The 12862-nt window shown below is 45.8% G+C and overlaps 1 protein-coding gene and 1 long non-coding RNA gene across 3 annotated transcripts in view; both read left to right on the top strand.

Moving 5' to 3' along the window:
• The first annotated feature begins 204 nt into the window (after window positions 1-204).
• On the top strand, window positions 205-2960 carry LOC141958438 (potassium voltage-gated channel subfamily A member 1-like). The gene has a single exon (XM_074901219.1). It carries the CDS (start codon window positions 299-301, stop codon window positions 2159-2161), a length of 1863 nt encoding a protein of 620 aa, XP_074757320.1. The 5' UTR covers window positions 205-298; the 3' UTR covers window positions 2162-2960.
• A 44-nt stretch (window positions 2961-3004) lies between these two features.
• LOC141958863 (uncharacterized) overlaps window positions 3005-12862 on the top strand; it is a 30140-nt gene continuing 20282 nt past the window's right edge. Inside the window, exon 1 of one of the 2 annotated variants that reach the window (XR_012633368.1) lies at window positions 3005-3687. This is a non-coding gene — a long non-coding RNA (uncharacterized LOC141958863). Of the gene's footprint in view, window positions 3688-11638; window positions 11838-12862 lie in introns of those variants that run through there. The other variant, XR_012633369.1, reaches the window with a different exon arrangement.

Raw genomic sequence — 12862 nt, 5'->3', positions numbered from 1 at the left:
GGGAGGCTGGCGCTGCCTGCGCGGGGGCGCGGAGGAGACGGGATCCTCTTCTTGACGTCAAGCGCCCATCCTCTAATGCTCGCCCGTTCGTATCCGGGTCCCCGGGCGGCTCCCCCGGGCCGCGCTGGGCCGCGCTGGGCCGCGCAGTGAGGCGGAGGCGGGCAGGGCCGGGCAGGGCCGGGCAGGGCGGGGCGGCCGCCCGGAGGTGGCCGGCGGCGGCGGGGCGGCGGCGGCGGCGGGGCGCGGAGCGCAGCATGCCCGCCGCCTCAGACGCGCCAGCCTCCTGCCGCCGCTGCCCATGGAGATCGCGCTGGTGACTCTGGAGAACGGCGGCGCCACGGCCATCGCGGGCGGCGAGGATGCCGCGGCCGGCGGCAGCGCCCGGGCCCGGCGCCGGGGCAACGTGCTCCACATCGCCGGCTCCGCCGCCGCGCCGCGGCTGAGCGACGGCAAAGAGGGATCCCCCCCGCCGCCGGCGCCGCCGCCGCCTCCGCCGGCGGGCGAGGAGCGGGAGCGGCCCCCGCCGGCCCCCCGGGGAGGCGGCGGCAGGCCCCACCCGCCGCCCCGCAACCCGCGCCCCGCCGCGGCGGCCGAGATGGGTCCCCCGGAGGAAGGGGGGCACCGGCGGGGCATGGCCATGGCGGCGGCGGGCGAGGAGGAGGAGGAGGAGGCGGCGGCGGCGGCGGGCAGCCCGGGCGCTATGCACCACCAGCGGGTGCTGATCAACATCTCGGGGCTGCGCTTCGAGACCCAGCTGGGCACCCTCAACCAGTTCCCCGACACGCTGCTGGGGGACCCCGACAAGCGCATGCGGTACTTCGACCCGCTCCGCAACGAGTACTTCTTCGACCGCAACCGGCCCAGCTTCGACGGGATCCTCTACTTCTACCAGTCCGGGGGCAAGCTCCGCCGGCCCGTCAACGTCTCCATCGACGTCTTCGCCGACGAGATCCGCTTCTACCAGCTGGGCGAGGAGGCCATGGAGCGCTTCCGGGAGGACGAGGGCTTCATCAAGGAGGAGGAGAAGCCCCTGCCCCGCAATGAGTTCCAGCGCCAGGTCTGGCTCATCTTCGAGTACCCCGAGAGCTCCAGCTCAGCCCGGGCCATCGCCATCGTCTCCGTGCTGGTCATCCTCATCTCCATCATCACCTTCTGCCTGGAGACCCTGCCGGAATTCAGGGACGAGAGGGAGATGCCCGTGCCCCTGCCCCCACAAAGTGGAGGTTTAAATGGCACAGCCGGGGACTCCCCACCCATGCAGCCACCCAGCAGCCTCTCTGACCCCTTCTTCATCATCGAGACCACCTGCGTGATCTGGTTCACCTTTGAGCTCCTCGTGCGCTTCTTCGCCTGCCCCAGCAAGCCCGAGTTTTCCCGCAACATCATGAACATCATTGACATCGTGGCCATCATCCCCTACTTCATCACCCTGGGCACCGAGCTGGCCCATGAGCAGCAGCAGCCTGGGGCTGGCAGTAGCAATGGGGGCGGGGGCCAGCAGCAAGCCATGTCCCTGGCCATCCTCAGAGTCATCCGCCTGGTCAGGGTCTTCAGGATCTTCAAGCTCTCCAGGCACTCCAAGGGGCTGCAGATCTTGGGACAGACTTTGAAAGCCAGTATGAGGGAGCTGGGCCTCCTCATCTTCTTCCTCTTCATCGGGGTGATCCTCTTCTCCAGTGCCGTCTACTTTGCTGAGGCCGATGACCCTGAGTCTCATTTCTCCAGCATCCCTGACGCTTTCTGGTGGGCAGTGGTGACCATGACCACTGTGGGCTATGGGGATATGCGACCTGTCACCGTGGGGGGCAAGATTGTGGGTTCCTTGTGTGCCATCGCGGGTGTGCTCACCATCGCCCTGCCCGTCCCTGTCATCGTGTCCAACTTCAACTACTTCTACCACCGAGAGACTGATCATGAAGAGCAAGCTATCCTCAAAGATGAACACAGTAGTGCTCAGGGCAGCGCAGCGGGGGGAGACGCCAAGAGAAGATCCAGTAGAAACTCTCTGAACAAATCTGTTGTGCACTTGGAAAACAGTGAGGGGTTCAACAATGGCACCAGCTCCTTAGAGAAAACCAATATCAAAGCGAAAAGTAACGTAGATCTCAGAAAATCCCTTTATGCTCTCTGTCTGGACACCAATAGGGAAACAGACCTGTAAGGAGAGGAGAGAGTCAGAGTTTCGAGATGCAGAAGGATTTACTGGTGTCAGAAACTTGCTATTATAATTATTCTTTTGGTACCAATTAGTTTTTTTAAATCAGGCTATATTTTATAAATTGATCAGTGTCCTGAGCAGTCCTCCAGGAATACATGTTTTTATGTTCTTTTTCCATGACACAAAGGGTCACCTATTTTTAAAATAGACTAAGAATAAGCTACGCTCCATGATGCAGGAGCCGGTAAATTATGACAGTGCAAAATCTTAAGTTGTAGAAACTTATTTTAGCAAACGGTGGTTGGTTTTAAATGGGTCATTTGTAACCAATTCAGTTGCTCCAAGTTTAGTATTAAAGGATTGGGGGGGGGGGTGTGTGTGTGGAGAATGAATGGACTGGGGGGGGAGGGAGGTTGAGGTTTTTTGTACTGTAGTTTCAATCTGAAATTATTCCAGTATATTTTATATCTGTATAACTGTATTTATGGTTGAAAGGGGATTTCTTATTCCTGTGAAATACGACATTGTTAAAGCACTAGGAACATTAGCAGATCAGCACTTTCAGAGTTTCCCACTTGTGATCAGTACAGATCTGGTTATCTAGTATGTGAAGTGAATTTGGTGCTTTTAACCCTATAGCAGAAAACTTTTATCGTCATTGATATGTTAGTTTCTTGTGAGCCTTAAATTATTAAATATTGTAGATATACTTCTTTATAAATAATGTTATTAATTACCTTACTGTTTCAGAATTTCTAAATAATTCAGTCCTGTGCTTACTGTTCCCACTCAAAAAAAAATGTATGTGCAGCTTTTTTTTTTTTTTTTTTTTTTTTGGTAGTTCTACGGTTTTATACCTTTGTTATATTTTTGAGACCGAAAGAAAAAAATTCTTGTCTGCTGTTACTGGTTTCAGTCCAAGTGCACAACAGATCAAAAACACGAGGGAGTGGATAGATATGACAAGAAAGTAGAATACGAGTGCAATATCTGCAAAACTGTTTGCATTGTACACTCCAGATTGCTTTGGCGTGTGTATCAGGTCACGTTTATGTATCCATACTGTTTGTGTACACAGATCACCGCTTTTAATTATCATAGACTGGAAACGGACGGCACTTAAAGAGTCTAACGTGGCATGCCGTGCTACTTAAATAACCGTTGCGTGGCTTATATCTGGGACTCAGACGGAAGGCATCACCTTTCATCAAAACACGTCCTTGTTTTCTTTTATTTCCAAACAAAACCTTTTCAGTGCTGTGGATTTTACAGTTAATACGTTGTTGAAAGACGAATGAGACGTTATCTTCATCGTGATAACACAGCACTGTACCGCTTGCTAGTGAAGACTGACACAGAGTTGCTTCTTTAACTCAGAGAGCTGTGTTATCATTTTTTTCTTGCAAGGGACGTCTCTCTTTTCCCCTCAACCTTCTGTTTTATTGCTGAAGGATGTTTCATGCCTTTTACCACATACAGTGGCACAGCAAGACTAGCAGAAAGAGAAGTCTTGGTTGTCAACGCTCAAGGTTTGTTTCTAACAAATTCTCTAATACAGCTAAGTAAATACTAGATCAGGATTACAATTTGTGCAAGTACCTCAGATACATGTACCGTGATAAATTTAAATCAGCTTTGCAAAACAGCATTTTGACATTCTCTCGTCCAGATGCAAATTCGGCTTACCTGTCCCTTACCATGCCATTTAATGATAATGGCCAAATGCATGATGTTTTTCCTTCCTATTCACTAAAACATAGTGAGTGCCAAGCAAATAGTGGTTTTCATGTTTAGTATAGAGAACTGTTACAGAGCTCAGCCCAAAACCCAGGGGTGAGGGGGAAGGAGGTTGAATCTGATAATAGAGATCAGGATCTTTCACATTAATTTTAGATGTTGGTTTCTTGGTTGGTTGGCTTATATATTTAGATGAGGAATCATGCTGTAATATGCTGAGAAACTGTCTGCAGTAAGACTGACAGAAAAAGTGCCCAGTCTAGCTGCACTCCAGACTGATGCAGATCTCCTCTTCGCTTTAGTGGGAGTTTTTGCATCAGGGTGAAGTGCAGAATTAGCCCTTCGGTGAGGCTGAATCTAAAGTGAAATGAAGAAGCGATATAATTGCCTGTTGCACATGCTGAGATCTCAGTGATGGATTTAGGGAAGCTTTTTGCTCAGGCAAGTAGTTGGATACACTTTTCGGTGATTAAATCCATCTGACTGACCTGAATAAGTACCAAATGATACCGTGAGTCTTTCAGCATCAAATTTTGGTTGTCTTCCTCCAACTACTACCCCCACTTTTCCTGGCCACTTTTGTCTTCCACGGTTTGCTCTTCCAGTTGCGTGTTGTGCTGAATTAGACTGTCAGCTCCACAGAGCAGGGACGATGTGGATATAGAGTCCCTTGTTTGACGGTGGAACCCTGCCAGGACTTCTGGATATTAATGGTCTGAACTACGTAACAGTAATTACTGCAATTAGTGGAGTAACACCAGCGTAGAACTGATGTAGGTGAAAGCAGATCAGGGCTATGGGGAGTGGGTTGAGCTGTTTTTAAAAGCCCGTTGCTGATGGAAAGGGAAGGCCTTGTCTTCCTCCTTCCTTTTTAGTTGTCTTCCTCCCATTGTGTGCCCTTTTGTTGCTTACCCTGAACTGGTTCTGTCCTTGTGCAAGTACATGTGCAAGTGCTGCCTTCTCTTCCAGGAGCTGCTTGAGCTCACTAATCTGGCAGAAAATCCAGTGCAAGAACAACAAAGTAGATCTTTTTCTGTCAAATTAGTGAGTTGTAAAGGAAGCAATGCCAGAGCCAGTGCAAGGAAGGGATGGGGAAGGTCAGTGTGTTGAACTCGACTTCATGTTTGCCGAGAGATACCACAGGACTTGGGCTTGCAAGGTGCTGGGGGCCTTTAACTTCCCACTGGAGCCAGTTTGCAAAATTCAGCTCTGGATTCCAGCATATGTGCCCTGCTGTAACCGAGGGCAGAACTTGTCCCAGCCAAGATCAAGCTCTGTGAGAGCAAAATACCGCAATTGCCGCACAGGGTTCTATGCAGGTTTGTCAAATCATTCCTTGACCTTCGGTTTGAACATGCTGCCTTTTTCCATCATAAACCAACAGAACTTTCCAATAAAAAGAAAAACAGTTGTTCTCAAAAATACGGTTGGAAATATTTGTTTGGCTTGGCTTTCTAAACAGTTGTCAAGCACAAACTCGGCTTTTGACACCTTCTTTACAAAGATGCATAATTTCTATTGGCTTATAAGGCAGTAAAGGATTTGCTTTCTAATGAGAGCGGTTGCTGCCAGACACTGAGTAATACGACCAGAAACGTGGTTAGATCACAGTTCAGCAAAGCACCTAGCATGGGCTCAGCTTTAAGCACATGCTTTACTTAAAGCATTGCTGAGAGGTATTTTAGATGCCCCCATCTTTTGATATTGTCACTTAAAGGTGAACTACACATCCTGCTGAAACCTTAGAGCCATCATTTCCTATTGGACTTTGGTACGTGCTACATGTTGTGAGTCTGAAAACAAGTGGTGCTGCAGGACACCAGATTCTTACTACAGAAAGAGTGACTGTTCCTGCAGCTGCTACTCATCAGAGCAGTCCTCTTGCAAGCTGAGTGCCGGGATTGTCTGCATGAAGAATTGCAACTTTGGCCAGAATGAGAGTGTAGTTGCACTTTCCAGCAGTGAGAACCTGCTTTTGCTTGTGATTGATTTGCGGTATCAGGAAGCTTCATTGAGTTCAGCAGGCAGCAAGTATCTGTGTCGGGGATACAAACAGTGCAGAAGCCTCATAACACGCCGATCTAAATTTCTGCTGCAAAAGAATATGAGAGAAAGATCCAAATCACTCTGAGAAAGCTCCTGTAAATGTGAGACAGGAAGAGAGTTTAGGCTATGTATGCCAATTCTAGGCTCATTACAAGAAGGAAATCTGTCCAAATTGTTATTGATCTTACGTTAGCTGACCTGGAATGAAAAGCAAGATGAATAAAACCTCTTTGGAATATCAAAAGCCACAGAATATCAGAGCTTAATGAATAGGAAATCATTACAAACTTAAAAAAACCCCAAACAAACAAGCCAAGCCAACTAGGAGTTACACCATGGAAGATTTCTCACCCCACACATGCCTGTATGCCGTAGTTATTAATGGCTTGTCATTTTGTGCGGGACAGTATGTACCGAAATGCATTACCCTTCCATTCTTCCATTTTGGGGATGCTGAAGTGAATATTCTTTTGGGTCACCAGTAATAAAAGGCTAATTTGCTTAGCCTGGCCCCAAGGGGAGTCTCCCATTTTACTTTTCCATCATTCTAAAAAATGATAAAACAGGAACTAGCAGTTATATAACGCCATTCATCTCCTAGCCCTTTATCAACAATAGTACAATGATCTTCTATAGACAAACATCGTAAACAAAAGGCTGTGGAAGGGAAGAACGAGCCTTTCAAAAGGGGAGAGGGCTAGGGTAGGCACAAAAATGAATGGGTATGGATGGACTGGGACGGACGTCTAAAATGTGAGATCTCAGGGAAAGAGGGAAGGGAGGAGAGGGATATTCGTCTCTTACATGGCTCTTGGTGGCTCTGCAGGCAAGGGCTCTGTGTCAGCATCTGTGCACTGTGACCCATCTGGTGGGGTCACTGAACACAGAGGGGGAGTTAATGCTGCTTTGAGCAGCACAAACAAATCCCTCTTTTGTGTGCTCTTTTTATTTGGACTCTGTAAAGAGAAAACGGCACTTCTGCCGGCTCTTCCCTGGCCTCCTGTGCTGCAAACACCGCCGTGCTGCTGGTGGTGGTGATGGGGGGCTGTGGATTCACAGCGCACTGAGCGCTGCTCTGAAGTAGCTTCCGTTCTCCACGCGCTGCTTTTCACCTCTCATTAGGTAACAGGCAAATATTTCAGTGCACTTTCAGTCTCAGGGAAGATGTATATGTACGCAAAAAAGCTTTACTCTTCTGAAAAGTTAGCAGTGAAACTAGTTCCGAGGTAAAACAGGGAGACCATTTAGCAGCACGCAGCAACGCCACTTAGCCATGGTGGCTACCTAGCTGAGATTTGTTCGGGTCATTTGGCAAAATGTCATGACCGGTAGTGAAATTTGATAAGGTCCTGCAGGCAGATTGCTGCTGTGATTAGGGAGTAACGAAAGGAGGGCTTTAAAGACCTAATCAAGACTTTGGCCTTGCTACTTGGGCAGTGATGGGAGCTGTATGTTGTATGGCAGTCAGTGTGTTGGAGAGACCGTGCTAATAATGAGGTTGATGCTGTTCAGGACAGAAGGGCTGCAAGGAAACTGTGAGATAAAGCTTTAACAGCATCTGCCTGACTTTGGTGCTGCTTTAGCCGGTCATTGCATGACCACCAGTTTCACTAACCTCCCTCCGTAGGCTAACTCAGCTAGGAATGTTTAAAAAATTAAATAGAAAAAGTCTTTGTAATAATATAGACTATAAACCATCAAAATCATTGTTTCAAAATCGTTCTGCCAAGGCTTATGTTATATTCAGCACCACAAAAATTTTTAGATCATGCCATTTAGTGTGTTTAGTAGCTTTTGCAAGGTTTGGGTTTTGGTTGTTTCTTTTTTTTTTCGCTTTCTTGCTGTATGCATTAACTGCTCCCCAGTTCTCCTTGTTAGCTTGTTAAATTTCTGATGCCCTTGGCTTAATTTGGGACGTAGGGTTGCTGACACTCTTCAGTGAACTTGGATCATGCTGTCAGACATCAGTGTGTCAACTCATAATAGGAACGAACCCAGAAATTCTCCAGTAACTACCTGTGGGTCCACTGGCCAGAACATCCCCTGTGTTTGTGTGATGAAATATTGTGAAAAATCTAGGTATTGTATCATTAAAATAATATGAAATAAGAAGCTTGATGTTAATTGGATTAGGAAAAAAGTAAAGCTCATGCGACTACAGAATTAATTGGAATAAGAAATTTCAGAGATAAATAACTTGTTTAAAGGAAAAGAACAGCATTCATAAATGATTAGTGTAGATATATTGCAGTGCTTTCTCGCCTCTGTAATCTAGTAATGTGGTGTCCTTATTTGGTGTTTAATGATTCCCGGGTATCTATACAGTGTTTTTACCAGGGCTGAAAAAGACACAACCAGAGACAGACCCAGAGCTGTTGTGAACCAGTGCCTTGAAGATGGCTTGTTTGCCCAGAAGCATTTTTTTTTAATTTCTTCAATAATACCAACAGATGCAATAAAAGCTCATTTCTCTCTTCATAAGTACTGCAAGTAAGCATGTTTGTGTAGTTAGCATAGGTTGGCTGAAGTCACCGAAGGATCCAACCTAGTAGCTACAGCTCCAGATTCTCACCACAGTATTAGCACTGCCTAACTTTGTTTGGTTCCCCACTGCTGTAAATGCATGGGACTTGATGCAGTGCTTGTACCAGCTTGGGTGCCACTTCCCTTTGAACCTGCAGCTCAGCTGCCTTCTGTAAGGTAATCGCATACTTTTGCCACTGTGATGAATCTGACTCGGCAAAGACTTTGCCATTCCGCACTCTAACCTCCCACTCCAGAACACAATGAGCACGTAGTCCAATTTAGGACTAGCTTTGCATCACCGGCGTTGGAGCTTTCTTTAAGAACTTTCTGCTAGGGACAGATACCTGAATTTTGTTCTCATTGATACGGGGGTGAATCCAAAATAGGGCTGTTAAAATCCAGTTGCTCTGACTGCAATCTTGTTTCCATTGCTCTAAAGGAGATGCAACATCCTTTCTTTTGTGAATTTCCCCATATTTGTCTTGGTGTGGCATGAAAATGAGATTACTCTTTCCAATAGAATAATGTTTGAATTTCCAGCAAATTGACCCGATTTCCAGAAATTACATGATCCGATAGTAAAATTAATAACTTTTCTAGCTGGCAACAAAGTGTTTCCATTAGAGCATGGGCTTCCCAGCACACATAGTCTATGTGATTACTGCAGAATTAATAATTTTCCAGGCAGAATTTAGAATTTACCAAAAGTAATCAGCAGACTCTCTTCTGTATTAGCAAGTCACTTGTGTTCATTGTCATCAGGAGGATGTTTCCAAAGAAATCAGTGCAGCATGTAACACTTGTCTGACATGCAGAAGATGAAAAAGAAGGATCTGTCTCATTTCTGTGTTTCAGCGTGCCATGGAGACTGTCATTTGTGATCTTGTGGGAAACAGCTTTTAAGCAACCAGGGATAACTTAATTTTTTAAAAAACGTTCTTGTTTTTCTCTGTAGTTTATGTTGCAGTCCTTCTCACATGAGTAATGATAGACTCGGGGTTCCCCAGTCTTCACTGGTATTATCTGAGAAGATGGAGATCCAAGATGAAGAGTTGATTCTGAAAATAGAGGTGGAATGCATTTTTGCCTTCTCTTCCAACTCCAGTTATTTTGTTCTGGGAATATACCCCGGCTCGTACCCTTTGGATTAATACCTCACTTCCTCCCTTCACTTTCATCACCCAGGATATTCGATAGTGATAGCAGCCGTTACTGCCAAGCAGTGAGTGGCAGAGCTGTCCTGCTGCTGTACGCAGGAGATGTGATTAGTGTTGGGCATCCTACAGCTGCCTCCCTTCCGTTTCAGGTGGATGTGTTGCAAGATGTGGTTGTGTTAAAAATCACATGGGAAAGCATGGTGCTAGAGAAGCCACCTTGGCTGGAAATCCGTAATAATTCCTCTCAGGACAGTGGTAATTCTACCTTTCAGCAGTTTTCTGACAAATAAATGTTGAAACACGTGGTCTCTCCTGTCAGATCACGTCTCCAACCCAGGCCAGGCAGCGGTGGTTTCCATGTGGTTTGTTTCCTGTAGGTGAGGCGTCCAGTGAAACCTTGCAGCTCTTCTCATGAGAATACAATTGTGTAATAAACCCTCATATTCAGGGTTGCAGTTTGTGTGGAGATACTGGAGGAAAAGGTGTAGTTTAAATACACTAGATTGGTAGCACAGCTGTCCAAGGGTCTAAGGTGTGTGCAGGGAGCAGAGGTTGGTAACGTGAAAATTCCTCCTGACACTTAGTAATTCCCACAGAGAATCTCACAAACCCATACCAGGGCTTGCTTTGCTGCCTCCAGAGTTAGCAGGGATTAGTTAGACTCTACCATACTTAATTCTCTCAAGCAGGTTGAACAAATTTAAAACCTCTTCCACCTCCCCTTCCTCTCTTTCCTCCCTAACTGTAAGTATAAATGCATGTGATTGGGGGTGTGTGGGGGTGTGGGGTGTGTTCTCGCACAGAAAATTATTTGAATTATTTAAGCAGTGTAGTCTTGTCGTTTTTTTCTGTCTTGTTTAAAATGATTTGTAAATCTGAGGGGGTATAATTGAGGGAAGGCTTTAACGTGAATTCTCAGAGCAGAGCAAATTTTATTAGTTCCTTAGTTCAGAAAACACTATAAATTTCAAGGCAATGATGCATAAGAGGCTAAATGAAAGAAAGGTTAATGTGAAAATACATGTTGTTGTTATTATTTTATTATTATGCAATTAATTCTTGGAATATTTTAATTAGGAAATACAGTATTTAATGTGCTGAGAAATTCTGGCCATGCAAGAGAATGATGCAGAGAAACGGTCAGTCTGGAGGGTGACAAAAGATTGTTCTGGGAGGGAATACCCTCTACCTAAAGCTTAGCCACTGAGCTTTGAAAAAGACAACATTCCTCGAGCCGAATAAGAAGCAAAGGGAAGAGCAGGAGTCTATAGCTGAGATATCAGGGCATTTCCCTAAGAGAAGGATGTTTCTGGATTTTAGCTCCCAGAGCTACCAGAATTGTTTCTGGATTTCAGCTACTGGGAAAAATAACGTACACGGTATCTCTCAGGATCATGTTTTGTAAGTCTGCTCAGTGCTTTGAAAGAAAGGCTACAGATACCTCTCTTTAGGAGAGCGTGCTAAAGTCTGGATCCAAAGCAGACACTGGCATCTTTCCGCAGGCCTGGTGGAGTTAAGTCTCAGTAAATGGCAAAATTTCAGTCAGATTCTCCTCGCCCACTTGTCTCACAGGGTACCTCCAAATGACCCGTTCCTTGGGTTAAGATGCTAATTTATAGTGGCTCTGATGCCAGTGTGTTGAATATTTAGAGATGCCCCAAACCTCCTTGTGGGCAAAAACTCTGTAACCAAGGCATTTCAGTCTGGATTTCCCTGGAGCTGAGAACAGCATGGATTCTTCAGTGGCCCTATCCATCTGTGACTCATGAAGCACAGACAGGTATACACATAGCTTGCTCACGTATAGCGGTTGCAACAGGTAAATTATTGCAGCGATGCTAAATATGGAAAAAAAATATTTATCATTACAATGTAATTCATTTTCTAACTTGGTCTGATAGTTTTGCTCTGATAGCAGAATTCACTTGACTGTGTAACAGAGTGTTCACAAACTTGTCCTAGTTGGGTTTTTGAGGACTTATTTTTTTTCTTCAAATTTTAGCTGTCGTCTTCACGTTCTGAATTGAAACCATCTGAAGCAGGTGCTGGAAGAATAACAGGGCATGTAAGAAGGATCTCAGTGATGCAGACTGATAAGGGTGCAGAGGCTGAGTAGCATTTTGAAGCATGAGAGAGAAACCACTCTGGAAAGCTTGGAAACACTTTGCATTTCAAAATGGAATTTGCACTGCTTCTTGCTAGTGGAAAATTGGGTAGGTTGTGTTCTTAATAAAGAAGCTGGATATTCCACTAAGGAGGAGATATGAATTCTCATAGACATCCTGACTGCATCTATATTAGAAAATGAAATGTGCCCAGGACCATTCTCTGGCACGGAGGCCAACTGGCATGAAAGAGCCTGTGTTCATACTGTTGGACTCTGCCTCTAAAACAAGGTGGCCGGAGGCAGACAGCCTAATGGGCTTGGTTCCTAGTTTGTGCTAATTCCCAGATTGTGCCTAGGAAGTATTTGGGAGAGAGCTCTCTAGTACAGATTTACAAGTGTGACCAGGAGCCTGTGACAGTATAGCTGATTGTGATTAATTGCCTGGGAACATTCCCTTGAACTGTTTAACTGACAAGTGTAGATAGTTCCACACTTAGGGCTGAGAAGTATGCCCTGCTTTGATGCTGCATGGCAGCTTGTCCTCAGGCAATTTCTTGGAGTATCTTAAAAGCTTTACACATTCCCCCGGTTGGTACTTTCATGCCTTAAACAATAATCAGTCTCTATTCACTGAGCACAATTATTTCTGTTCTCGTCCAATTCTGCTTTCACCTGAGCTCATGTATATGCAGCTATACTAAAAGTCACCACACAAAACTCTTGACTTTTCTAAGTGCAAATGGAGGAGCAAAAGTGAATCTGACAGAGCGGGATAGTGTTGCTTTATTTTTTGACTGATTGATTTTCCTGTTTGCACAGCCCTAGACTATGCTATACCTTGTGTTTCAGTCACTGCATCTTCTAATTCTGCTTAGGACCTGTGACACAGCTGAGGCCCTGATGGCCAAGTGCATCCCCCGTTCTTGCTATCTGATGGGCTGCACTAGAAAACGACCAGAATCTTTTTTTTTTTTTTTTTAAAAAAAAAAAGGGAGGGCGTGGGAAGGCACTCCTAATTGGTTGCAAAGAAATTCAAGCAAGATGAATCCTGAAGAGATCTCACTGAGGCCAGCCTCCTTCCCAAAGAAGTGGTCAGCATCATTTAAGTGATCTTCTGCAGATGTTTGCCTG

This window comes from Athene noctua, chromosome 3, assembly GCF_965140245.1.
Source record: "Athene noctua chromosome 3, bAthNoc1.hap1.1, whole genome shotgun sequence".
Taxonomy (NCBI): domain Eukaryota; kingdom Metazoa; phylum Chordata; class Aves; order Strigiformes; family Strigidae; genus Athene; species Athene noctua.
This window is presented reverse-complemented; position numbering and strand designations above follow the sequence as displayed.